The 27,620-nt window shown below is 40.4% G+C and overlaps 3 protein-coding genes across 3 annotated transcripts; 1 reads left to right on the top strand and 2 right to left on the bottom strand.

The window, feature by feature from the left end:
- Positions 1 to 2: 2 nt before the first annotated feature.
- On the bottom strand, positions 3 to 9,265 carry srd5a2b (steroid-5-alpha-reductase, alpha polypeptide 2b). The gene is made up of 5 exons (XM_085428562.1): positions 6,404 to 9,265; positions 5,637 to 5,800; positions 5,431 to 5,532; positions 5,209 to 5,359; positions 3 to 5,101 (listed from the first exon to the last, which is right to left on the bottom strand). Exons 1-5 carry the CDS (start codon positions 6,673 to 6,675, stop codon positions 5,035 to 5,037), a joined length of 756 nt encoding a protein of 251 aa, XP_085284688.1. The 5' UTR covers positions 6,676 to 9,265; the 3' UTR covers positions 3 to 5,034.
- Positions 9,266 to 11,676: 2,411 nt separating this feature from the next.
- On the bottom strand, positions 11,677 to 18,069 carry memo1 (mediator of cell motility 1). Its single transcript, XM_085428561.1, has 9 exons — positions 17,599 to 18,069; positions 16,274 to 16,355; positions 16,116 to 16,184; positions 15,821 to 15,933; positions 15,255 to 15,366; positions 14,669 to 14,811; positions 14,473 to 14,549; positions 13,325 to 13,429; positions 11,677 to 11,941 (listed from the first exon to the last, which is right to left on the bottom strand). Exons 1-9 carry the CDS (start codon positions 17,657 to 17,659, stop codon positions 11,810 to 11,812), a joined length of 894 nt encoding a protein of 297 aa, XP_085284687.1. The 5' UTR covers positions 17,660 to 18,069; the 3' UTR covers positions 11,677 to 11,809.
- Positions 18,070 to 21,984: 3,915 nt separating this feature from the next.
- On the top strand, positions 21,985 to 27,342 carry LOC146655875 (spastin-like). The gene is made up of 16 exons (XM_085428564.1): positions 21,985 to 22,318; positions 22,415 to 22,498; positions 22,574 to 22,657; positions 22,740 to 22,900; positions 23,003 to 23,136; positions 23,242 to 23,335; positions 23,443 to 23,517; positions 23,645 to 23,716; positions 23,809 to 23,884; positions 23,985 to 24,076; positions 24,208 to 24,287; positions 25,861 to 25,903; positions 26,110 to 26,189; positions 26,267 to 26,337; positions 26,420 to 26,460; positions 26,544 to 27,342. Exons 1-16 carry the CDS (start codon positions 22,201 to 22,203, stop codon positions 26,667 to 26,669), a joined length of 1,431 nt encoding a protein of 476 aa, XP_085284690.1. The 5' UTR covers positions 21,985 to 22,200; the 3' UTR covers positions 26,670 to 27,342.
- Positions 27,343 to 27,620: the final 278 nt, after the last annotated feature.

Consider the following 27,620-nt stretch of genomic DNA (forward strand, 5'->3'; position numbering starts at 1 on the left):
ATTGAGCTCCTGTCATTAGAGGTGTTCCCAGAGGTGTTCTATTGGATTTAAGTCAGGCAAGTGTGGGTGCCAGTCAGCAACATCAGTTACTTTGTTCTCTAGGAACTCTGTCATAAAACGCTGTGTGGCAAAACAAAACAGGAGCACCAGGAGTCCAAAAACAACACGTGCACAGAAAACACCGGCGCACAAAGAACAGTTCAATAGTAAGTCAGGGGGCCGACCCGGAGGTCGCCGGCACAAAAGTTCATAAGTCAAACGGTCGGGGGCGACCAGGCGGGTGGCACAGGTGACAGAGCCGGGCTCACCAGAACCCCCAGCGGACGAGGCGGGTGGCGGCGTGGGAGCCACGGAGTGCTGGATGGACTCATCCGAGCTTCCAGCAGGAGCCGGTGTAGAACCAGAGGGCATTGGGACCCCTGGCTGAATGTTAAGCTGACCAGAAGACTGAACTGCTACAGGGGACTGGGCTAGTGGTTCAGGTGCAAGCTGAGCTACTGGAGACATGGGGAGCTGAGCTACTAATGGTGGTGAAGTAGATGACTGCACGGGAGACAGAACTGAGGGCGTCTGCACTGGCACAGGGGACTGAACTAATGTCTGTAGTAACGGTGGTGGTGAGAGTGGAGTGGGTGGTGGAGTTGATGACTTCACAGGAGAATGAACTAGGGGTGACTGCACAGGAAACTGAGCTAGAGGTAGTAGTGACGGTTGGGGAGAAAGTGGAGCTGGTGGTTGAGTGGATGACTGTGCTAAGGGAGACTGCACTGGGGACAGCTGAGCTGCAGGAAACTGAACCGGGAACTGCAGTGACGGTTGTGGTGGAGGTGTAACGAGTGGAGGAGTGGCTGAATTGGCTGCGGGCCGGGCGGCTAACGGCTCAGCTACAGAGTGCATTAATGGCAGGGCTATAGGTTGAATGACTGACTGAGTAGCAGCCTGACTGGCTGAGTGTAGTGAAGTGCTACGGGGAACTGAACTGGTGGCGACGCAAGAGACTGAGCTCGGAACTGACTAGGCACATGAGCAATGGACTGAATGGGTAATTGAGCTATGGATTGTGTCCTTGGGCAAGACACTTCACCCGTTGCCTACTGGTGGTGGTCAGAGGGCCCGGTGGCGCCAGTGTCCGGCAGCCTCGCCTCTGTCAGTGCGCCCCAGGGTGGCTGTGGCTACAATGTAGCTTGCCATCACCAGTGTGTGAATGGGTGGATGACTGGTTATGTAAAGCGCTTTGGGGTCCTTAGGGACTAGTAAAGCGCTATATAAATACAGGCCAGGCCATTTACAAGTGGCCGAACTAAAGGTTGAATTGAACAATGAATAGCAGACTGGCCTAAAGGCAATGTAGGAGGCTGGAGTGATAGCTGAGGTGAGAATGGAGCTTCAGTAGGCCAGGCAGCTAAGTGAGCTTCACTTTGGGCTAGAGCAGTCTCGGGAAAAACAGTCTTGGAGGTATTTATTTCCTGCTCTGAGTAAGCCAAGAAACCGTCAATAGTCACAGGCTGAGTGGATTCTGTTGTCTCCAGGGGTCCAGATTCAGATGAAATTACAAACTCAGCTTCTGGGGAAGCCTTGGAGAGCGTAGCAGTCTCAGGAATTGCCATAGAATCTGTCCTTGTGGGCGCAAACCTAGAGCTCTTTCGCAGTGCTCGTTATTTTGTCTTCAGGCTCAACGGAAACACACAAACCCCCCGGGGACCTGAAAAATGCAGCTTTTGGAAAAACAGTCTCGGGATTAATAATCTGATTTAACAACCCCCTTGCGCTTTAATGGCCGCTGCTGCATTGCAGAGAGCTCCATCTGCTGCTGCAGCGCTGGTGGCTTCGGTGCTGAATACCGGGAGCGGGCGAGAATAGCTAACTCTCGGGCTTGCAGTACCTCCCGGGCCTCGCGCACCATGTTTATTGAGTCCATAAATCCTCCGAGTTGACCAAAGTGGGGGTTCCTCTCGAGGATGGCTTCAATGGCTTTGATTCCTACAGTCACAGCCCGAACATCATCAGTGTGGGAAATCCGCTCTACCAGACCTTGGATGCGGGCCAAATCAATTTCCCGGGCGGAGCCTGCTGAGTCCATGTCTGGTCGCGTCGTTCTGTCATAAAACGCTGTGTGGCAGGCAAGAGATGGGGACTCAAAATGCAGGACTCACAGACTCGAGGGATGAACTCAAAACCACAGCTTTATCTGCTGGTCACAGAAAAACGAGCATACAAAGTAAACTAAACTGGGGACTAACACACTAAACTCACAGGGAGATCCACACGGCATGAGGGGCGACACTGACTAAGAGAAACACAGGGTTTAAATACATTGGGAAGTAACGAGGGGAATGAGACACAGAAGGAGAGCACAGCTGGGGGAAATCAGAACTGACGAGACAAGGAAGCGTAACCTGAACACATTCACATAAGACACGGACCTTCAAAGTAAAACAGGAAGTAAGACACAGAGACGCGAACTTGACACGGTGGAGACAGCAACTAAGAAACACAGAGACGTAAACCTAAGACAGAGGGCTCTAAGAACCGAAAGCCACAGAGGGAAACTCAAACATGCAGACACAGACTTACACAGAACAGAGGGGACACAGAGAAACATGAAGGACAAGGGATCAAAACTAGAAACCATAGAATAACTCACACAAGTACAATAATACAAAAAATCACAAAGAATTAACATGCTGGGTCAGGAGACCGAGTACCCTGACACTCTCCTTACTCTCACCACATGAGGCTGGGCATTGTTATCCATCAGGAGGAACCCAGGACTCACTGCACCAGCATAGGTTCTGACAGTGGGTCCATGGGGTTCATTCTGGTACCAATGGCAGTCATGGTGTCGTTGGCTAGCCTGTAAAGGTCTGTGTACCCCTCAGTGGATATGCCTCTCCAGACCATCACTCACCCACCCACCCACATGTTAAAGGCAGCATTACATTCTCCACGGCTTCTCCAGACCCTTTCACATCTGTCATATGTGCTCAGGGTGAACCTGTTCTCATCTGTGAAAAGCACAGGTCACTAGTGGTGGACCTGTCAATTCTGGTTTTCTATGGCAAATGCTAATCTGCTCCACGGTGCCAGGCAGTGAGCACAGGGCCCACTAGAGGACATCAGGCCCTTAGACCACCCTCATGAGTGTCCTGCTGGAGGTCATTTTGTAGCTCTGACAGTGATCATCCTGTTCCTCCTTGCACAAAGGAGCAGATACCGGTCCTGCTGATGTGTTAAGGACCTTTTACATGCACAGCTGTCCAGCTCTCCCAGAGCCTGTCCCCTGGAATCTCCTCCGTGCTCTTGAGACCGTGATGGGAAACCCAGCAAACCTTCTGGTATCAGGTATTGCCTCGTGCTACCAGTAGTGACTCTGACTCTAAGCCAAATGCAAAACAGAAAAGGCGAAAATGTCAGTGTCCTCCACGTGTAAAACCATTCCTGTTTTGGGGCTTGTCTCATTGTTGCCCATCTAGTGCACCTGTCGTTAATATCATTAACATCAAAGAGGAAACTGATGAAGAAACTGATTAACAACCCCCTCTGCTACTGAACTGACCAGCTCAATATCCCAGACGATTCACTGACTTGATGCTGTATTCTGATTTTAAAAAGTGTAACTTTAAAGTTTGGGGGTTTTTTTTGGAGCCTTGTAGTTAGGTCCATTAGTTTTTGTAATGCTTCCTCTGTAAACCAACGAAGTAGATTTTTAATCAAATGTGACAGATGTGCATATATTCAGCTTTAATTCAAGAGGTTATATATATACTTATATAAATTTTTAATTATAAAGATTGTTTTTAAAACTTGGATAAAAATTCTTTGTAGCCAGTGTAGTCAATGGCTGCTTGAAGTCTAGAGCCTATGGACAAAGCCTTTCGAAAGTTGGGATAGTCTTTGAATTTGAACCGTGGCTCACAAACAGTCTTAGGCAACATCAATAGTCTGCCAGGCCTTCAGTGCAGCCAGTTTTCTGCCTTCAGTCTTGTCTTCAGTAACTGAAAAGCACGCTTTGTTGGGTTGAGATCAAGTCACTGACTTGCCCATTGAAGAATATCCCATGTCTTTGCCTTGAGAAACTCTTGTCTTTCTTTGGCAGTAGCCTCTGGGTTATTTTCCATTTGCACTGCGAAAGGGTCTCCTATCAGTTTTGCAACATCTGGCTGAGTTGGAGCAGAGAGTATTGGCCTGTACGCTTCACAGTTCATCCTGCTACTTCATTAAATACTAGTGGCACATTTCCACTGGTGGAGAAGTTGTTTTTCTTAATCAAAGAAGGAATTTGCCATCACATACTGTAATTGCCTTCTGTGGGCTTTTCATTTTGCTGGTACATTCTTAAACAGAGAGGTTTGTTTTTAATTTATACTTTCCTTTTTTCAGCCTCATGAGGGCCTCACTTGCATCAACATTTCTTTAGACCTCATGTTAAGTTCCAATGTAAAATTCAACAACTGGATCGACTCCAAATCTCTATCTCATTTGTCACAGAATAATGACAGAACTGGTCTCACCTGGCCAACTGAAACCGGCTGTCTGTTAAGTTTCCAGTTACTTTCACAACAACTGAAAATGGTGGGCTATGGTCCTATTGCTGTTACACCATTTGAGTTGAAACTAACATCTTTTTGTTTAGTTTTAATCCCACTGTGATGGTCTACGGACACAAAATTACAAAAGCTGTGAAATTGTCCCAAAAATTATGGCACCAGCAGTTTTGAAGCAAGATTGGTAAAATTGGTAATCAGTGGATTCTTACATTTGATTTAATTTCAAACAGCATTCCTGACTTTTGGAAACTCGGTTGTATGAGTATCAGTAATAAACAAGACAAATACATTTATTAATACATCATGCATAAATTTCACAAGCTGCAAATACTATTGATACACTTCACCTTGTTACCTTCTTAAATACAAACACTAACTAAACCAAGCTAACTAGACTATTCCACGTTAAGGCCTCACTAATAACAATGTTGTATAACATGTTATAGACCACGGTAAACAGTTTTTTGCAATACATGAATGTTTTCCCTCAGAAGATAAAAGGAACTAAAGCCTTTCGAAACTTGGGATAGTCTTTGAATTTCTCAAGATAAAACCTGCAACAGAAGAAACAACAACGGTTTAGAAACAGCATGTGGGTAAAATCCTTAGTTGAGGGGTTAGTATTTGTGTCAGGACTCCTTCACATCAATATCTTAGGCACCTGTGATGGTAGTAAGCTCTTGGTCCAATGAAGCAGAGGGTAAACAGAGCGAATGAGAGTGCTGGAAAAGACCAGGTGGCTACAGCGTATCCAAACCACTCCACAATCTCCCCTAAGTAGTTGGCACCAGACACATATTCAAACAGACCTCCTGCAGGAGATTAAGTAGACTGCAGGTTAATACAAGCACAGTGGGAGTTTGGTCACTAATCTGTCTCTTACCAGTAGGAATCTTGTATATTACTTCCTTTGGTTTCCTCAAGTTGCATAGAATAAAGTCGCTGTGAATATTAATGGCCATGCCGATGTAAAACAGCAGTAAACCTGAAAACAACAACAACAAAAAAAGAATTCTCAGTATATGAGACATAAAAAAAAGCACAATTAGATTCTGACTTTCACATCCAAAGAGTAAATATTCCACTTACCAATTTTAAAGCAATAGCCCGTAAACCACTCATCATCAAACTGGGCACAATGCAGCAGGTAGTGTCCTTGCAGGAAACCATTTAGAGAGCAGAACAAACCCGCTGTCACCATCACACTCAGCGGGAAAGGCTTTCCTTTCATCAATAGCGAGTACACAAATGTTCTATGATTGGGGAACAAAATGGTAGATGCAGCAGGGGTGGCAAAAGACGGGGATAATGGTACATTTTTTCCATGCTGGTAGATGCAGAAAAAGCTGTGTTTTTACAATCCACTGGAAGCACACTGTATAAATGATTTGGCATTAAGGTGAAAACTAAAATGGTGCCACTAAGCTCCACTCTTCATGGGAGGTTAGGAAAGCATTCCTCAGAGTGTTGTTTTGAATTATAGCAGCAGGAAAAATCCTTTTCAAACCTCCTTTTGTTTTTTTCTTTTGCTTTTTAGGTCCCCATCTGAAATTTTGTCTCTTGCTTTCACTAAATGTCTCAATACGTAATGTACATCCAGCAGCTAAAAGATGATTACGCCACGTCTTTGTTGTTTTATGTAAAATAGAAAAGACAAACTGTTAGAGAGGAGGGATTTTAACTTTCCTTTTTTTAAATAACATCAAAGTTGATCACTTATGTTGGAAAGATTAAATAGGAATATTGTAAATAGGAATACATGTATTCACGACTGTTTACTGTCGTGAATACATGTTCCCTGTTCCCTTCACATGCATAGCAAATGGCACAAAGCTGACTTGTTTTTCTGCTTTTACCTTTGAAAGTAGTGCACGCAAAAGGTCGCTAGCAGCAGGTACTTCCTCATAATTGTGGATTTGTGCGTGGTGAGCATTAAAAGTAGAGGGATGATGAAAGCCGGCATCTCCTGAAGGAACCAGGCTAGTTTAGCAGGAACCATTCTAGCAGGAGGGCATGCCATGTAGCGTCCATAGGAGCTCTGTGACTTCCTGTGATAAACCAGGTGCCAAACTCCTGCCAGAATAAGTCCACAGCTGAGAAAGCTCACCAAGTCCTGATGGCAGTGCATCCTAGCAAGTGTTCGCCTCAGCCGGTAAAAATTGCTGTGACCGTTTCCACTCGCGAACTAAGCATATGTATGAAGCTCAATGGATGTAAACCGCCTTGCAGACTCCTCCCAAAATAAAGAAAGAGGTGTGTGTGTTCATCAGGCTGTTGACAGGTTGAGCTTTCAGAGCGTAGGTACAAACATTGCTAGAGGCAATGTCTCGATTAGCCTTCTCTGTCTTGGAAGACATTTTGATGTTAAACTGTCACATTTCCAAAAGCTGTAACACACATGAAAAGAGTCACCACAAGTTTGAGTATGAGAGGTAACCAAAGTGCTCAAAACCACCACTGCTTACAGATGTACATGGCAATCCCTGAAGTGCACTTCAGTTATGTTGCTCTTTTTGTATTTCCAAGTGATATGTAAAAGGCATGAGGGTAAATGTTCAGAGTCCTGTAGCTTTAGAGTAAGAGTTTCTCTCCTACTAAATACCACCAAGAGGGTACAGCTGGCACAGGAGGACTGACTGAAGTCATCAAAAATTTATAGCAAAGTCAAAGTCCAGATTATAATCCTGATTATAGATTATATAAATGTACCTAGCTTCAGAGTTCAGTGATCAGATGATATATATGATATGCATTTGCACAAAAAGTTCATTTTTTTGGTATGTTCAACTCGGTATGAATATAGTACTGAAATTAATCATTTGAAGTATTCAGCCTCAATAAAACCATGACAAGCACACAGCTAGGTCACTGTTACAGAACATCAGAACCTGTTCTTTCAGATCAGGAAATGTAGAAATGTAGCAAATGTAGAAATTTGATACATTTCCCTCATTTTCACATGGATTCTAAATACATGTGAAAATGAGGGAAACATAAAAATTCAGCACTCTGTGCAACACCATTTAACTTGTATTGTCTTTGATGTTCATTCCCCAGTAAACATACTGTGTAAAAGTATCAAACCACCCCTCATTTCTTTAACCTTTGCTAGGAAAATGGGAAATAGGTGCAGCAATGAACTGAAAGGTGCAAGCATACATGGAAATGCCGTTTATATCTCTGTCAAATTTTCTTGTCATTTCTTTAAGTAGTCTTCAAGAAGAGTTCTCCAAGCTTCTTTCATATATTCAACCAAAGAAATGTGAAAGAATTATGTGTATTTGTGACAGGCCGCTGGCAACAAAGTGCCTATGTTGCCTGTTTTATGTCTATTTAATAATAAGTCAGTATTAAGTGGCTTAACAAAACAAAGTTCCTCTGAAAAAGATCAGGTACAAGGACTGCACTTAAAATGAATGAAAAAGCAGCCAATGTCAGCCAAAGAAAAACTCCAAAAGACCTTCGGAGAGCTTGAGGAACTTTTGCACTAAAAATAACAAAGTCTGCCTCCTTGAAAGCAAAATAAACTTCACATAAAAAAGTAAGGAAAGGGCATTAAGGGGATACAATTGGGCTGAGAAGCAAAGTTGAGTATGTGGGTTGAGCCCATAAAATTCTTGCTAAATTTTTTTTGTTGATGCCAAACAGCTTATTCTGCTATTCACTCTTTTTTTGGTGTTATTTCTTCAGACTTCAGTGATCCAGTCCAATAAACGACATCAAACAAGAGTCAATAGCAGAATAAGCTGTTTGACATTGGCAGAGATGATTTGGCAAGTTTTTCATGTGCACAACCCGCAAATGCATCTCCACGAATGGGACCATTTAAGGGGAAATAAACAGGCTTTTGAACGGTACAAGATTTATTGCCCAGAAGCAAGGTTACAACAAAGAAATAATCAACCAACCAAGTTAATTAAAAAGTGAAGGGTAACTAAAGACTTAGCATTGGTGGTTAGAATTCTTGTTAACTTCAACTTGTACTATGACTCCTTCTACAACTGATCAAATGCTTCTGGTGGGAAAATGGCATGAGTAAGGAACCAGCAGCAGCTATCTAGCATCCGAGTTCATTAGTCAAGTCACAGCTACAGCACTTATATAGACACATTTTCTTTAAAAAAAAAAGGAAATTTGAGTTCAGTGGTCAAATATGTAAAAAAACTAGTAGAAATATGTACTATAAAGCAAGGTAGACTTAAAAAGCAACACAATCTGTAGTAGTTTTGTGCAAATACACACAAGCACAATCGGCTGCCTTTTTAATAGGTACATTTTGGAAACCTTATAGTGTAGTAAAACTGCTCCAGAATGTGTCCTTCCTATTTGAAAAAGAACTTAATGATCAATTGGTGCTGAAAGAGTTTCAGATTAGTGTTTGTAATATTCTGTCCACCATCTCTCCATTAGTAAGAATGGGCTAAATAACAAATAATTCTCAGTATAACAGTACAATTTAACACCAACTCAAACTATAGCCTTGAAAATGACCACAAAGTGGAATCGGTTCCTATCTGAAACAAAAACTTGACTATTGAAGTCCTCACATATTTTACCTCCCAAAATAAACACACTAGTGTTGTCATGCAACCTGCCTCCCCCTGTTGGTGACATTGGCCTTAAAATTGCTTCATGACTGATGTAGTTTGCACAGGATGTCTATTATAGAAGCTGCACTGTAAACCTATTGTTCGCTTATGTCTGTTAGTTGGTAAACTGGGGTGAAAATTAGTGTTTGGTATTGAAAAACATAATTGGTTTCAATGTAGTCAGTGACTGAGAAGTTACATGGATGTATGAGATCAGTGCGTTTTCTGTGATTGTAAAAACCGGAAGAACGAGACACCAGAGCAGACAAGCTTTTCAGTACATTTTACTCATTTTGTTACATGAATCCTCGGCCTCATCTGAAGAGCCTTTTGGGATGCTTTACCAGTGGAACCTGAGATCAAAAAAACTCCATTAAGGGAGTAGTTAAGTAGTATATTTTTAGGTCTGTGACGTGTAAGTTCCAATTCTCAAACCAAGAAAAGAAAACAAAAAACAAAACAAGAAATACAAAAAACATTTCTAAAAGACAAACAAATATTCATATAACAGAAAATGAACAGTGTTGAGGTTTAGCCTTTGTCTCTCTCTACAGGAATGAGGTGATTAGCAGAAAGAGGAATACCACTCCCTGCTGGAGAAAGGAGATAACAGTTGGTGCCATTTTAGACCAACGGATGACGGGGGGACAGGTAGAATATTCCTGGTGTGTCGGGCGAGCTGGAGACACCGTCGGGCAATAGGCAAAGGGGAGGGTACACGTGAGAAAAAACAAAACTCAAGTACACATTCTAAAATAAGACTAAAAGTGAGAATATGCTTTATATGTATATGTGCAACAGTGATAAAAGGCACAATAGCACAGTGTGTCATGCTTTACTAGTTTCCCTTAAATTAGCAATAGAGGTCAAGCCATTCTGGGATTTCATCTTTCAGTCTGTGCCCACTTCATTCGAACAGATGCTGTAGTTTAATGCTGAGTGTGGTGCCTCTTTTGGTGCCAAGAGGGGAGGGGCTAATGTTAGAGGACTGCTTTGCTTAAATAGGAATATTCAACTTTAGCAGCAAAAGTCAGAGAAAAGTGACGTTCCAATCTTAAACAACAGGACAGCAGACATTTGTGTGCCTATTATCGTTACTGGTACTAAAAGCCTAAACTGCTACTAAAAATCACTGGGGGGGGGGGGGTCTGCATGTAGCATTCCTTTGGAAACTGAATTATTTCAGGCAGCAACTATTTCGCTTGTTAGTAAATAAAATATTTGTGCTTGACACTTTCGATAAATCCAAAACGTAGCAGGGAGCAACACCGGGTAGATTGTTAAAACTACCAGGAAAGCATTTGTGCTGATATTAATACTCGAGCCATCTTTAATTGCCTTGTGCACAGTACTTGCCTAAGAGACACTTGCACTGTCTCATTAGTAATTCTGAAATGAATTCTCCAAACTGTAAACCAAATATAAGGATGAAAACTTACATTTTTCCAATAAATTTTGGCATTCCTCAATCAAAAAAAATCCAGATAAGGTTTACCACGCATTGCACTGGGGAGAGGTACAGATCTTATTTAAGCAAGTCATTGTGGTCTTCAGTGCTTTGCCTGTTGTTTAGACAAAAAGAAATGTTGCTGAATGTGTAACAAAACTGTCTTTCTCCTATTCTGACAGTTCAGTAACTACAGAAAGTCGGGGTGGAGTTGTAAACGGAGACTGGACGTCTCATAGATGGAGTCACGCACACAATATCCACCGTTGATTGTATTTCTACATAACTGCAGTTTGGCTCTAGCATGCTAGAAAGCATGGGATTGTAGTCAGGAAGCGGTGTTTGTATACACTAGTTTACTGGGCAAACTGGCTGATGGCTTTAGAGCTCAAGTGACGACTCGGCTTTTGTTCAAACCTACACACTAATTGAGTAAATATCATCACATCTAAAACTACTAAATAAGGAAAACAAAAAGGAATAAAATATGATTAAAATATTGTGTTTAATAAACTAAAAGGATAATAATATTGTTTTTGGTTTTGTACAGTAAGGGGGGTTAGTGAACTTTGTTGGGTGCAGCCCTTTGTTAGCAACTACAACACATGCTGAGCAATGGTAGTAATTACCTATGACACTGTTTTCAAAGTTTAAATCGCATGTAGCTTGAAGCAGTCAGCCAAAACACTCCATTTTCATCTGGCAACGTTTAAATAGTCTCCATTAATATCTGCAGTTTTATTTTAATTCTTATTCTGAGGCAAATTACAAGAGAACAGATTGAGTCCAAATATAAAGATTGCATTTTTACAACTCAAATCTGTTTAGTCAGGAAAATAAAAGGGAACTAAGAGGACTACAGTCCTTGCAAAAACCTAAATAAGATTATTTTTCCCCTCTCATTGCTTACTCCAAGCCAAAACACTGCATACTCTTCCCATCTCCACTAACCATTTGCTCCTACAAAATCTCAAAACTGCACTTCAAGCAAAATGTTTCAACCAAAAGCTCTGAGACACACTTCAAACTGGCGGAGAAAAGGCAGAGGAGAGCTGAGGGAGAGACAGAAAGAAGACTGTATTGGCTTTGAGTGTCTAGGTCCTTCCTGCAAATAGTGGGCATAACTGGGGGAGGGGGGTGAGAGGGAGGGTGTCTAGGTCGGGTTATGGCGATAGATAGTAAGGGCAGGGTGGCGGCGTTGCAGTGGCCCCTGCAAAAAGTTGACCTCAATGAACGATGAGTGCCCCAGCAGCATAACTCACAGAGCTATCCTGCCAGTTCCTGCACTGACTTGATTGGGCGTAGTTCAGGAAAGTGAAGTTCATTTCTAGACCAGACTTCCTCAGCTCAGCCACAGCCTGCAAAACAGCAAAATCCACTTAGGCACTAATTCACATCATGGGACACAGCAAGAGTCTTTAGACAAACAAAGACGATAACGATGACAGATTGGCTCGTTTTAGGGAATTATTCTCGACAAGGACATGAATTTGGATCCTGAATGTCAACTGACCATTGGCCAGAGGACCTGAGTAGCACTAAGACCTATCCTCCTCATGTCACATCTTAATTTAGCTTTTCCAAATAAAATAAAAAACAAACAAGAAATATAGGGGTGTCACGACGAATGGACTAGCTGGAAAGCACTGCTTCCAGAGCCCAGAAGGATGTCATACATGTGGGACTAGAGGTTACGTTGAAAGGTTATATTAAAATCAAATAACAGCGTAATATTTCCTTAGGATTTTCTGGATGATCACCTCAAGATGAATCTAGATTCTGTATTTTCTGTGTTTCTTGTATAGAAAAGCTGATGAGGATGCTGACTTCTTGATTAAAACATGTAGTTTAAACCTCATTTCACTGAAGATTCTGTACTTGGGGTTATCAGTCAAACTGAAAAATACAAATAAAGTCAGCCCACAACATGAATTTCATCAACGACTGTTATATACACACAAAAAATGAATAAACACAAATATGTAATCAGGCAATCAGATGGCAGCAACTCATTTGGGCACACAGACATGAAGTTCAGAGAGAATGGCTCGAAAAAGAAATAAAATGTATTGATGTCAGAGGAGAATGACTAGACTGCTTCAAACTGATAGCAAGGCAACATCTACTCAAATAACAACTAGTTACAACCAAGGTATGCAGAAGAGCATCTCTGTGCACACAACAAGTCGAACCTCGAAGCAGATGGGCTACAGCAGCAGAAGAGCACACAGGACGCCACTCCTGTCAGCCAAGAACAGAAAACTGAGGCTCTTATTTAGGGATGCTCATCGAAATTCCTCAATTTCAGTAAACTGTTTGATGACAAAATTCATGTCACTGGGACCCAAGTGAACTCACGGATGCAGAAAGTATAATCCTTGCTTAATGGTGTGTGGGGGTATTTGCTTGGCACACCTTGGGTCCCTTAGTGTCAACAGAGAATTGTTTAAACGCCACAGTGTGAGTATTTTTTCTGAGTATGTGCAAACATATGGTCATCTGTTTTTAACCACAGTGTACCCATCTTCTGATGGCTGAAGGATAACGTGCAATGTCACAAAGCTCCAATCATCTCAAACTGGTTTCTTAAACATGACACTGAGTTCACTGTATTCAAATGGCATCCACACCCCCATCATGTCAATATCCTGAATCTATGTAATGAAGAATTAAGGGGGTGTACCTAATAACACGAGTGTGAGTGAAATACACTTGGTAAGACTTTTTCCTGGGTTACCTACATTTAGCAGCACTCCAATCGGGTGACGCCCACATATGGTGTTGCGATACTTCTTCAAGTAGTTGGTGAAAGACATGGGATCCAGCTGCTCTATAATGCCCATCCCCTTGACAGACAGAAAGAAATTAAACCTTAAATGTACCCTCATACCTGCAAACATTTGTATCTTTTTTGGATAAGAACACATTATGACTCGCCGCAGCAGGAATAATAAGTGAAATGAATAACACTCATAATGGCTCAGTTCCATTAGGTGTTGCGACTGGCCAAGTAGGTCATGACAATGAATCAGCATGTGCAATAAAACGATCTTTGATAAGCGGAATGCAACTGTCATTAATCAGAAACCCTGCAGTGAAAATCAGCTTGGATATTCACGTTCCTTTTTTATATTCATGTAATATACTAGAGGCTGACCGATATAAGATTTTTCACACTGATACTGTGTAATTTAAAAATTCTATATATTGGCCAATAATTGCTTTTCTTTGAGACACACACTCATAGTTACACATGGTTATATGTAAATTTGAGTCCTTACTATGATAATATGGCAGTGTAGTTTTTTTGCTTTCACAGTAAATTGGTAAGTGCCCTCTAGTGGACAAATTGTGCGTGGTTGAATGACGTCTCCCTTTTCTTCTTCACTTTTCACATTTTCATTAATTGGCAGTTATAAATGCAGATACTGATATCCATGAGTAGTTAAATGGCCAATATCTAAGCCCCTACCAATATAACAATATATCAGTCTCATCAGAGTCCATTATATACTGTACTTAATTGATATACAAATTATTTTGGAGTTTATCACAAAAAATCATGACCCTAAGAAAAATCTATAAATCTTCTTTGCTATTCAGTAGTTTTTTTTATCATTAAATTTAGTTAATCTTTGACTTGTACAAGCAAATAAACTGTCTCATTAAGGCCATGAGATTTTCAAAATGCCATGTGCAATACCTTTTATTGGTTGTGCGCGTTTTATATGTGCTTAATTACCCACAGCAGCCGTGCATGTGGCCGATGAAAGTGTTTTTTCTCAGTGAAATAGATCAGATTTATTCTTTTCATTGAAAAAAAATTACAATCACTTTTTTCCCCAACATTTTATATTACATGTTATATCTTACATATCTCAGTAGTTACCATTTTATCAAGATGCTCAATAGACCTGTAGATCTCCCCTTGAGATTCATCATAGTATGTATAGCGAAACCGTTGACCTTCAAGAGAGAAACACACCGCAGTACACAGCTGGGTACAGTCAAGTAATTATGTCATTTAGACCAAATTATCCTTGCATCACAAACTGCTGTTTTCAGTGTGTCATGTCAGTACATACCCCAATGGCAGAAGTCAGATGAGATGATGAAAAGGTTAGAAGGGTCTGCCAGGTATTTGCTAAGCAGCTTCCCATACTCCTGTTCCTTTGACTCACTCAGCGCACCCACCAGCACAGGCACGATGCTAAACTCGTCTTTGTGGCTGCAACATCAATAATAATAACTTAACTTTTACATGCTAAAAACAACAACTTTGTGACTTTAGTCTCACTGGTCAACATCAATGGTGTGATTTCAACTTGTTATTTCCCATTATGGAGTCACCTAGCTCAGTTCAAGTTCTACTACATGATCCCTGTTTTTCAGAACCATGAAAATGGCTCTGTCTCCAGCCAACCTAACAGAAGGTTGTATAAATTATGCACATCCATGTGTCCCTGCACCAGTGTGATTCTGGTTTACAATAGTGCCTGGTGCATAGTATAGGACGTGAAGGAAAATAAGAGAACAGAAGTAACAGAGCTTTTGTACCTTGTATTTACTTTTGTCAGAAACAGTCAAGAAAAAGCTTCAATCTCTCAGACAGTTCCCTTTAAATGCATAGATTGATTCTCCACTTGAATGAATGTCACTCATGTGCATTACCTCTCCATGGCTTTAGCAGTGTAAGGCAAGTGCATTTCAATACTGTGCTCATCTTCATCTGTCTGCAGACTCATTCTCTCAAACAACCCAGTTTTCCAGAGGTCAGCATAAACTGAAAGAGAGAGATTTAACTTTATTTTGAGAATTTTTTCATAGTCACGACTACTGATAAAGTCAGTGAGATTAGAATTCTGACAAGTGCCTAGCTGAGGAAAATCTAAAAAATAAAAAGAAAGCCCTGACCACAGAGTCAAGGCAATGTCTGGTCGTTGGAGGATCATTAAAAGTGTATCACCTGCCAAACTGGCATAAGGTCTGTATGTTGAAGCTCTGTGCTTGCTTCATTTCACATTTTTAAGAGCAATGACTCCAAAAAAAAAAAAGTTCTTCACTTTGCTTTTGGCACAAAACATGAAATTTACACTTTAAATGTTATCCAAACTGTCATGTTACTACCTCACATCACCGCACATCCTCAAAACACCTTTTATGAGGATGTGCAAAATACCTATAAATAAATTATAGCACAAGTTAAGATGTAAGACATATTTGAAAACAGTGAATACCCTTCTGGTCGATTCTCAGGTCATAGAGGGGTGTTCTATAGATGTCTGCAGGTGACAGGGCACAGCGAGAGAGGGGCACATGGTGTGAAGGTCCCAGGATGAACACCCTACGACTGAAGGGCAACAGAACTTTATTTCATTAGCTGTTTTTGCAAAAAGCACAGCACCAACATTTCTTTACTCTGCTATCTACACTCACATCTGCTCAGTCTGTGGAAAAAGTGGAATTAAGATAAACAATCATGCAAAGCATCTTCTTAAATGAGGAAGAGAGCTAGAAAACAGGATCACTTACGTAATAGAGGGATCAACCTGCTTGTAGGCATGTGCTGCACAAGCACCACAGTAAGTATACCCTGCATGGCTACAAACAAAAACAAGCCATATTACAATTAAGAAGGCATTGAACACATTCAGAAGACATTTTCCTTCTGTTTGTTAATGTGTGCTTACGGTGCTATGATGGCTCTAGCGGGTCTGATGGTGGACTGTGCTTGAGACAGCCAGCCTTCTAGTTGTGCATTCAGCTGGGATCCTGAAAAAGTAAACAAACAAAAAAAGATATATACCTGTATATTTCACTAGAGTAGACTAACACTAGAATAAAGAGGGGTCACAAAATCAAATGATAATTGTAGAAATAGTCCAAATACACTTTGATAAGGCTACAATCATTTTAGATCCCTACCAATGTCGCACTGTAATAGCAATGCACTGGGCTGAAATCCAGCTGTGACAGCAGTTCATTATTCCTTGTCAGTTATTTTGGAACGGGAAAGAAATGGATAAGAGCCCATCTTGACAAAGCCTAACATAGTATTGTCAATCTTTTATATGCTGGGCAACTGTCATTGTAAAGCTGGAGCTCATTATACTGTGTCATAATCCAATTTTAACCTTACTAAACGTGATTAACTAAACTGGAATACAATGCCTATATTACAGTATAAACTACTAAAGTTCATGTTTACCAGTGTCAATAGTTGACAACATTAACAGCACACAGAACTGAATGATTTGTTAGAAAAACAACCAGAATCACGGTAATCAATATTAGCTCAGCATTTGTTGTTTTCAGTATTTATCTGCTTTATATGTTGTCTCAAAAAGGATTGTAAATGGCAGTTTCTAATGGATAATCGGGCAGCCTTTTGGGATTTAATAAAAAAAATAAACTAGCGTACAGCTTGTGAAATGGGGGAAGGGGTGCAACATGAACCTTCAGCTTTCTGCCCTGCCCTACCCAATCCTTTGTTCTGTGACAGGGAGCATTTGTACACATAACTTAAGCGGATCAGGGGCAGACACCAACAAGAACACAATAATGCTCAATAATCAGCTTCGGGAAATCTTAAGTGTAGCTGGCTAGCTAGCACGTAGGCCAGGAAGTTCTGCAATATTACCCAAGTTAGCGTTGGTTGAGTTGATAGTCAAAAATGCCTTGTTTTGACATTTCCACGCACTATCCGAGGAGGAGGTGCTGAACAAGTTCAAACCAATCGTACACCAAATGGGATAATACAGAGACGGCAGTCGATAACAGTTAGATAGCAGAGTTAAAAAAAAAAAACAAAAAACGGATGGACTAACGTTACAGCCCTGACACTGGCTATTCATTTCTGCGGTGGCAAGCCACCAGGAGCCCAGTTACAAAGACAGTAAGTTACGCATAATGAGAAGCCTCAAAAACTAATAGAACACAAAGCATAAAACAAACAAATAAGACTGCCAGCTAGCACAAGGTGTGCTAACGCGGATGGTGCTTCATTGACAGTTACCCGAAGCAGAGTACCAGCTCCCGGCGTGACTTGCTTCTCTGCACACCACTCGGTTCGACATCTTGGTTCCCAAGCCGCCTATCTTGGTTTGCTTCACTCCTGTCAGGCGAAAAATTAAAAACAAACCTCCAAAATCCTGGGTTAACTACCCGAGAGAAGAAACCAACGCCTGCTAGCTGACTTGCCTGAAAAGACAAAGGGCAGTTCGACTGGAGAATCAGCAGCTAGCTGGCTAACAAGCTCAGTGTACCGTCAGATGGCCCTTGTGTTGTTACCGGTTAATAAGTTAGCTAGGGTCCGTTTGGCATAAAGTCTGTTAATATCAGCATGCAATGCGGAAAGGCACAAATTACAGAATGTTTGTAATGTGCCGATATGAAACACTCAGAACAGTAATAATAAAAGCAGCGATGTCACAGTTGGGATCTGAGGATTACAGACTTGTCTGTCAAGCCAGGCAAGGGGCGGGTCTGAAAAAAATGTTATCGAAGAGACGTCAGAGCTGTCCGATTGGCTGTTTGATTGCTCATCTTTACATGATTGGTTAAAAAATCCAGGAGGCGTAGCTATTACTAAGATGTTGTTTGATTGTGAAATTGTGCTGTCCGTCAGGTGAGCGGGTACAGCGTGGCAAAAAAGCAGGGACGTCAATAGGGCATCCACCAAAATGTACCTATTCCTCTTCTTAGGATTGAAAGGAGTACTTTTGCTACCAGTGACTGTAGAAAACAGTCATTTCTACAGTCATTGTTTGCTACCATGAGAGATTTTTGACTGTTTAAAAACTAATTGCTTTTCTCATGGATTTAGATTCAATTCAATTCAACTATTTATACAGTGCCAAATCACAGCAACAGCCGCCTCAAGGCACTTTATATTGTAAGGTAGACTCTGCAATAATACATACAGAGAAAAACCCAATAATCATATGACCCCCTATGAGCAAGCACTTTTATGAGGATGGAAGGAAAAGCTCAATTTTAACAGAAAGAAACCTACAGCAGAACCAGGCTCAGGGAGGGCCAGCCATCTGGGTTGGAGTGAGAGTTGGGGTGAGAGAAGGAAGACAAGACAAAAGACACGCTGTGGAAGACAGCTAGAGATTAATAACAAGTATGATTCAATGCAATGAGGTCTATTAACACATAGTGAGTGAGAAAGGTAACTGAAGAAGAAATACTAAATGCATCATGGGAATCACCCACCAGCCTACACCCATTGCAGCATAACTAAGGGAGGATTCAGGGTCACCTGATTGAGCCCTAACTATATGCTTTAGAGAAAAAAGGAAAGTTTTAAGCCCAATCTTAAAAGTAGAGATAGTGTCTGTCTCCCGAATCCAAACTGGAAGCTGGTTCCATAGAAGAGGGGCCTGAAAACTGAAGGCTCTCTCTCCCTTTCTACTTTTAAATACTGTAAGAAAACTGGATGACAAAATACAAAACTTGTGTTCTCTATTTTCAAAAAGACCTGTCTAAACCAGAGATGTCAAACTCATATTACATCGTGGGCCTACAGTCCACTTTAGTCTGTACCCGAGAAACTGCCTTTTTTGTTAATGGAAAGATGTTTTAACTACATATTTAATCCCTGAGCTATCTTAATATAGGAAGAAGTAAAATTTCAACAGTATGTCTCAGTTTTTCTCCATGATAAAGAAATGCTGCCATAGTGAATAAAAAAAATATGGTCAGTGCAGCACTTTGGGCTTTTTACTGTGGACCCACAGTAAAAAAACAAACAAAAAAACAAAAAAACTCTGTAGTACATTGTGGGAAAAGCATTATCTTCTGTAACTTAATTGTTAATCTGTTACTCAGGTCCTGTGTGTAGAATGAGCGGCCATGAGGAAGGTCTTTGTCTATTGAAAAAGCTGTAAAACTGATAAAAATACAGCTAAAAGTCCTATGCCCTCTTTCATATTTTAGCAGGAGATCAATATGACAGAGCAAACATACAATAAGATAAAATTGTCAACAATTGTTTACTTTTGTTACTCCTGCCCCAGACACATCTGTCCAGTAAGTGGGCTGAACATTCTCACAACAAAGGTGTGAAACCCTGTTAAACTTGAGTTCAGTCAGCTTATTGGCTTATTGGTCAGACACATCTGCTTTATTGGCCAGATGTGCTTGGGGCGGACTGAACATTCTAATGTGCTTCGTAGTGGCGCATTTTTGTTTGCTTAGATTTTCTCTATGTGAAAAGAGCTTATTTATCAGCTTATTTACGTAAGAAAACACCCTTTAAAAGGAGAGGAGACAAATGACACTTAATCTCGTCCTTCCAAAACCAAAGCCAGTTTCCAAAATCCACCTTGCAGATGTTTCCAAGGATATCTGGCCCTCCTATGCTGTAACAAGTACAGGACAGTATTTGGAAAAGTGCTTCAAGAAATTGTCAACTTTCCTGCTTTAAGACCTGAGGTTATTCCTTCTAAATGTTTTTAATTCTGTTTACCATAATTATGCTCTTCAGATTTATTTTCTGTTTAGCATTTGGGTTTTGGATAACAATGAACACAAATGTTTGTCAAAATAGATGTTTCACTGTAGGTGGTGACATAACTTTTCTGCAAACATTTAGATTTGTGGTTGAGTCTTGTTAAAGTGAGACTGCGTTCTCAAACAAAAATCAGCATCACAAATCAGTATGAGCACATTATTACACTAATACGAATGTCTAGTGATAGTTATTTATCTTCACATACTTTTAGCTGATCTTCAGAGTTGTCTCACTGATCTTCAGTGGTTAGTCTCGTGCCACTCATGTAAAACGTACTTATCAAATAAAGCTGTAGTCATGTTGTTATACCTGAATTCAGTTTTCATTCAACCATACGGGTGCAGCACACAACACAGGTATAGTGATAAGAAATGGGTGGAATTAAAAAAGACTGAATGGCTAACCCTTCCTCTGTTAAAAATGTAATCTTGAATCAAATGTCATGCTTTGTTTTTTGTTGGTTTGTTTGTTTTAAAGAGAACCAGTATGTGCACATTATTAAGGTTTTAGAAAAAAAGATTTTCAGTTTGTGTCCCGGAAATATGCAGACATCGCATACTTTTAGTCTGGAATTCAACCGGAAGTTACTTCTTGTTCTATATTTCAATTCAATTCAATTCAATCTTTATTGGCAGACTACATGTCCATAAAAACAAGACAAGAAACACACACACACAACACAAGGTATACCATTAAATATATATATGTATATAAATAAGTATATAAAGCATTTGTAAAAATATAAAACCATAATATACATAAAACACAATTACTTAAAATAAATCAATAAATACACAAACACTTTAACCAGTGCTTTCTGAGACTGGATGAGTAACGGGAACCACTCACTGTCGGATCTGTAAGTGCTAAAATTATACTGTTACTCGAACCATCCAGTCGTTCTCTAAAACTGAACATTAACTTTCTTAAAAGTGCTTTAAAAGTCCAGACACCCACAGCTACAAACATCTGACTGGGACTACCACTTCTAGGTATCCTGCAAAGGATTCTCATCGCATCATTATATGCAACATGCAGCTTCTGCATGCTACATTGTTTGTAGGATGACCACAAGGGGGCAGTATATAGCGGTGTGCAATACGCTTTAAACAAAGCCACTTTAACTGGAAGTGAACAAAAGCTGAATTTGCGTGCAATAGTATTTGCCTGCACATAGAGCTTACATCGTTGTCTGTATATGTCATCATCATCATTCATTTGCTCAGTAATAAAGTGACCGAGGTATTTCACCTTTTTATGAACTTCAAGAGTTTTTTGTGCCAGTTTAAACAAAGGGAAATTTAGCTGTTTATCCTGCTTGGTTCTACATATCAAAACAGCACTTTTAGCAGCATTGTACTCAATGTCATATTGCACACCATATTCAGTACAGACATTAAGAAGATCCTGTAACCCAGCACTGCTTGGACTAAAAACAACCAGGTCATCTGCATACATAAGATGATTTATCAGTGCTTCACCTAATATACACCCAGTGTTACAGGCTCTCAGCTGTATGGACAAATCATCGACATATAAATTAAATAAAATTGGAGACAAAATCCCACCCTGTCTGACACCATTGCTGACACCAAAGGGGGCAGAAATACTGCTTCCCCATTTAACCTGCATGTTCTGATATATAATTTTTCTTTAATAAAAAGGAAATTACGTAAGTTTTTTTAAAATTGTCTTTGCTTCTTTTGCGTTACTTATACTATATAAGGGATAAAACAAAATATGTTTTTGTTTTTACCTTTAAATAGTGTATTTTCTGTTTACCTAGTAAAATGTCCATTAATGACTGTAACGGTACATTCACGAGGACGAGCTCTGCGGGCGCCTTCTAGCGCTATTGCGTCGAACGGAGAGGGGCGGAGTCTGTCTGGGTCGCTCGGTAAACCGGAAGCTTGTGTTGGAAATGTTTGTGTTGTCACGAAGCGCCCGAATTTTTATTCTATGAAGTTAAAGCGTCGTGTTTTGTCCCAAAGAAAGAGGACTGCATCACCTTTAAATGCGATTTAAAGCCTAAACGTTTTCGTTTATGACTAGCTTAGCTTGTTATGACTGAGAACAGGGGGAAGTAGCGCGAGAGTAATGTCGACCAAAACAAACGCAAGTAAGCCCAAAGACAGCGCTGAAGTTATAAAAAACATCCACAAGCAGGCGTTTGAGTATATATCCAAGGCACTGAGGATCGACGAGGACGACACAGGTTTGTTTATTGTGTTATTAATTTTTATTGAGTTATTAAATGCTGTTGTACGTGTGCAAGAGAGTAATAAACACCTCATCCTTTCTGTCATAACAGGTGAGAAGAAGGAGGCTGTGCAGTGGTACAAGAAAGGGATTTCTGAGCTTGAAAGGGGTATTGCAATAGAGCTCACTGGGCAAGGTATTACAAATACATTCAGGTATGCTGTGAGCTGTCAATCAGCTGTAACTTCATACTCAGTGTATTTTTAAGCAGGAGAGCAGTATGACCGAGCAAAGAGACTCCAGGATAAAATGGTCACCAACCTCACCATGGCAAAAGACAGGCTTACCCTTTTAGGTGAGTTGGCCTTGATTATTTTTATCAAAGTAATGTATGCTGAGAAGGCATGCTGGAGATCATCAAATGTCTTCCTTCACAGAGACGACACTAGCCTCTAAAAGAAGAAATGACCCCCAAGGGACATCACGTCATGCTCTTCCACAGCCAAAGTCAGTTCCTAAAAGTCAACCCGCAGGTGTTTCCACCACCATCAGACCCTCCACTCCTGTAAGACCTTCATTAAGACTAACTGATGCAAAGGTTTGTGGGGTTTTTTTGGTTATTTAATAGTGCAGGCACATGCCATTTGAAGCTACCTTTCTAATGTGTAATGCTTTCTGGGACAATCTTATTCCTGCTAAGACAACCGCTCGGGTGGGAAAAACTCAGAATGGAAGACCGGCAGCTGTGAAACAACCCCCGAAGAGGGATATGAAAAACTTCAAGAATGTGGATAGTAAACTGGCCAACTTAATTATGAATGAAATTGTAGAAAGGTATCAGAAGCATCACAATCAACAAGACATTTTTCCCTGGGTGAAATTAAAAAAAAAAAAAAAAAAAGTATTGCACATTTAAAATATTTCCTCTGTTCACTGCAGTGGAGCGACTGTGTCATTTGATGACATCGCAGGGCAGGATCTGGCAAAGCAAGCACTTCAAGAAATTGTCATCCTTCCTGCCTTAAGACCTGAGGTTATTACTTCTTAACCTTTATCTGTCTGCTTACCATGAATACACTTTCAAAGTTTTTCTTTGTTAAGATGCAAAGTTTTTTTTTTTTGTTACATTTTCCTGTTTAGCTCTTTACTGGTCTGAGAGCTCCTGCACGTGGCTTGCTTTTATTTGGCCCACCAGGAAATGGGAAGACCATGCTCGTAAGTTCCTTTTACAGCACAACAAATCATATGCGTCATGTTTTAAACTGTTTTGTATTTTGCATAGAGCTGTTGATAGCCCTTATTATCCTCAGTTGAATCACAGCCATTTATTTCCTCTTGCAAGGCCAAAGCAGTTGCTGCAGAGTCTAATGCAACATTCTTCAACATCAGTGCTGCTAGTTTGACCTCCAAATATGTAAGAAACACTTTTAACAGTTTTTAATGAGCTCTCTCTGCCTACTAGCTCATTTTTGTCCTTCTAAATGTTTCATGTCGTCACCATCACAGGTGGGAGAAGGCGAGAAGCTTGTACGAGCACTCTTTGCGGTTGCAAGAGAGTTACAGCCCTCAGTAATCTTCATCGGTGTGTGTTACACTAAAGAATAGATGTGCCTTAAACACCAGTGTATCTCAAAAATGTTCAGCTCATGAATAAACCTCACTGTTTACTGTTTGACACTCAGATGAAGTGGACAGCTTGCTCTGTGAAAGGAGGGAGGGGGAGCACGACGCCTCTCGCCGTTTAAAAACTGAGTTCCTCATTGAGTTTGACGGGGTAAGTTCAGAAATTTGTTAAACACAGCAGAGCTCAGCAATTAACTCATCAAACATTGTCAGAGGAGCTCAAATCCTAGTTAACTTGGAGAGCCGTGGTGTTTTCTCTGAAGTTCTTCTTCTGGGTTTCAGGTGCAGTCAGGAAAGGATGACAGGGTACTTGTAATGGGAGCAACTAACAGGCCCCAGGAGCTCGATGAAGCAATATTAAGGTATGTTATGCTGTTTTACATTAACATTTCCAAAAATGTTTAAATCCTGTGTAAAATGCAAAAGAAAAGCAGAATGCCTCAATTTTCTGATCTCATAAAGCCAAATTTTAACATTTGAAATTTTTGCAACTACATGCGTAAGTAAGAACGATGGGGTGTAAAAAGATCCTCTTAGAGAGCATCTCAGAAGTAAATAGTTTCACTAATCTGCAAAATACTGTCTACAAATAGTCTACAGTTTCAGAACAAATGATAGTAGTGTAAACTCACATCTCATCATCTACAGCAGCGGTCCCCAACCTTATTTGCGCCACGGACCGGTTTAATGTCAGCCAATATTTTCACAGACAAGCCTTTAGGTGTTGCGGATAAATACAACAAAATAAAATGATACGATCAAGACAAAAGCTGTGGTATTTTGTAAATGTAATAATAAATGCAAATTCACTGTGTAATTGTGTAACTTTATTAGCAGTGTCTTCCTGAAATGCGCCAACAACACTGAAAGTAACGTCCTCCTCTCTGCCCCTTAATGCTCTCTGGTCGCTATGGTAACGTGTAAACATTTCGTTCAACTACAACACGGGAAAAGACCCAGGGATACCGAGTTAACGATAAAAACTCTGAAATTTCACACCCGAGCCTCAACTCTCACGGCCTGGTACCAAACGACTTATGGATCGCTACCGGTCCGTGGCACGGTGGTTGAGGACCGCTGCTCTATAGTACATAATCTTATTAAAAGTCTCAGAGAATCTGGAGAAATGTGTGCAAGGGACCAGGCTGAAAATCTGCTCAATGTGTGAGCCCTCAGGCAGCACTGCATTAAAAACAGACGTGATTCTATCATGGAAATCACTGCTTCCAGAAATGATCTGTGAATACAGTTTGGGTTGTCAGGGCCAAAGTTCATTTAAAATGGATCGGGTGCAAAACTGTTCTGTGGTCAGAGGAATCTAAAGAGGAGAATGGAGCATCTGGCTTGTTATCAGCAATCAGCTCAAATGTCTAATGGTATGGAGGTGCATCAGCACCTATGGCGTTAGCAGTTTGCACATCTGGAAAGGCACCATCAATGCTGAAAGCATATACAGGTTTTAGGGCAACATATGCTCCCATGGCATAATTTTCAGGGAAGCCCTTGCATATTTCAGCAAGATAATATTAATCTGCATACTACATCTATTAGAACAGCATGGCTTCATAGAACAGTCCAGGTGCTGAAGTGGCCTGCCTGCAGTCCGGACTTTTCACCAGTTGAAAACTTTTGTCACATCATAAAATGAAAAATAGGGAAAAGAAGTCGCAGCTGTTTTGAAATATGTTGCTGCCATCCAATTAAAAATGACCTTGCATTTTTCTTAAAATGGTAAATTTTCTCAGTTTAAGTATATTATGTTTTCCATATTCAATCATGAATACAATAAGGTTTTATGAGATTTGCATATCATTGCATTCTGGCTGTATTTACATTTTACAAAGCAATTTGTAAATACTGTAAATATATTTTTTGTTTGTTGGAGGATTATTTTCATGCATGACTTACAACCATTTGTTGTTTTTTGTTCTTCAGGCGCTTTGCAAAAAGAGTATATGTGACCTTACCCGATGAGAAGGTATATACATAGAAAAATATACATACACAAATATACTGAAATAATTGTTTATAAAGATAACCTGAGTAAATGCAAAATGCAGTTTTAAAATTATTATTTCATTTATTAAGGGAAAAAGATTATCTACACCTACCTGTCCCTGTGAGGAAAAAGCAGTTGCCCGTTAAATCTAATAACTGTATATGATGTAACTCTTGTTCTTCCAGACAAGATTTACGCTGCTGAAAAATCTTTTGGGAAAGCACGGGAGTCCACTGAGCCAAAACGAACTGTCCTGTCTTGCAAAGTGAGTTCCACTTCTGAAGACTTCAGAGGGATAATTTTATGTCACTTTGCATTAATCCCTCAAAACTTTCTTCACAGAGTGACTGCAGGATATTCAGGGAGCGATTTGACAGCATTAGCCAGAGATGCTGCACTTGGCCCAATACGAGGTATGAGTCTTTTATCATGCTGGTCACAGAGTCGCACATACTTCCACATCTTTAATGCTTATATGAACTTTGCTTTGTACAGAGTTGGGACCAGACCAAGTCCGTAATATGGCTGCTGCTGAGGTGAGAGAATAGCTTTTACTTCCAATCCTACATATGTCTCATTTGTACTGTTTTTACAGTTATACTGTCGTGTATATCCACAGGTGCGCAACATTAAGAAGAAAGACTTTGAGGATTCTCTGAAGCGAATCAAACCAACTGTTAGTCCAGCAACTCTTAATATGTACACAAAATGGAACAAAGATTTTGGTGATACATCAGCAATTTAAACTCACTCACCATCTCAACTGGAAAAGAATCTGAATTTAAATCAAATTTGTTTACCTTCATTTCCTCTACAGGTAATTGAATTGAATTAAAGATGGAATAAACCCTAAAGCAATAATGTTAAAGCAATAATGTATGAATGTTGGGACATTTGGATGCATTATCAGATCCTTTTTTGTTTGACAGAAGGAATTTGCTAATACGATTCTTATGGGCTTTCTTGAAACTGTAATTTTACACTCCTAAAATATTGAATTGCTGCTTGAAATTGTAATATTTATTTTTGAAAACATCCTGTAGATGACAGCTTTCCACTTGCCTCGCAAAAAGAAGCAAGTCAATCTTGAGCGTGACCTCGCCTTTTTTAGATGACATCATTTAGTCACCTGATACTCTGACACATTGATGGTACTGACTTTAACACTCTCCGTGCCTAGATGCATAACACGAGCAATAATTGGGAGAAGAGTTGCCTATGTGGGCTTTTTTGTATTATAAGTTTGTTTATGAAGGTTTTCCATCTGCACCAGTCGTCTATAGATATTAATACTTGTATTTGACAGCTGGAGACTCAGTAAACTGTGTTGTTACAATAAGCTGAAAATGATTTCACTGAGCCAAACTGCAGTGGTGGTTTCCCACTTTCCTTCTTCAATAAATGCATTCATTACATTACATCTGTGTTTTTGCCTTTAATAACAGAAATCTGATAACTTTCATAAACAAGCAAAACTCATGTCACGTGTATCTGAGTCACAATAGCAGCCCTGTGGTGCAGTGATTAACATGTTTGCCTTACATGTGAATGATTTCCTTTGCCTTAAGGAATTGCAAGCTGGTGTAGTCCTGTGCTGAGCCCAAGCTCTGATAAATGAGAGCTTTGTGTCAGAAAATCTGTGCCAAATCAAACACGAGCATCTTCTGCTATGGTGATCCCTGGGGAAGTAAGGGAG

The sequence above is a fragment of the Rhamphochromis longiceps genome, linkage group LG13, assembly GCF_057381845.1.
Source record: "Rhamphochromis longiceps isolate RC_006_pf linkage group LG13, R_longiceps_female_GT1.1, whole genome shotgun sequence".
NCBI lineage: Eukaryota > Metazoa > Chordata > Actinopteri > Cichliformes > Cichlidae > Rhamphochromis > Rhamphochromis longiceps.

Bases quoted from the DNA above. Each gene is read 5' to 3' on its own strand.
- memo1 (XM_085428561.1), bottom strand. From the start codon at position 17,659: ATGTCGAACCGAGTGGTGTGCAGAGAAGCAAGTCACGCCGGGAGCTGG. The intron at 15,934-16,115 runs GTAAGTGATCCT...GTTGCCCTTCAG, and splicing joins CAGGTTGATCCCTCTATTAC to TCGTAGGGTGTTCATCCTGG. The intron at 13,430-14,472 runs GTAACTACTGAG...CTGTCTGTCAAG, and splicing joins TTGAGCATCTTGATAAAATG to GGGATGGGCATTATAGAGCA.
- srd5a2b (XM_085428562.1), bottom strand. From the start codon at position 6,675: ATGCACTGCCATCAGGACTTGGTGAGCTTTCTCAGCTGTGGACTTATT. The intron at 5,801-6,403 runs GTAAAAGCAGAA...CCCCAATCATAG, and splicing joins TGCGTGCACTACTTTCAAAG to AACATTTGTGTACTCGCTAT. The intron at 5,533-5,636 runs GTAAGTGGAATA...TGTTGTTTTCAG, and splicing joins GGGCTATTGCTTTAAAATTG to GTTTACTGCTGTTTTACATC.
- LOC146655875 (XM_085428564.1), top strand. From the start codon at position 22,201: ATGTCGACCAAAACAAACGCAAGTAAGCCCAAAGACAGCGCTGAAGTT. The intron at 23,885-23,984 runs GTGTGTGTTACA...TTTGACACTCAG, and splicing joins GCCCTCAGTAATCTTCATCG to ATGAAGTGGACAGCTTGCTC. The intron at 24,288-25,860 runs GTATGTTATGCT...TTTGTTCTTCAG, and splicing joins CTCGATGAAGCAATATTAAG to GCGCTTTGCAAAAAGAGTAT.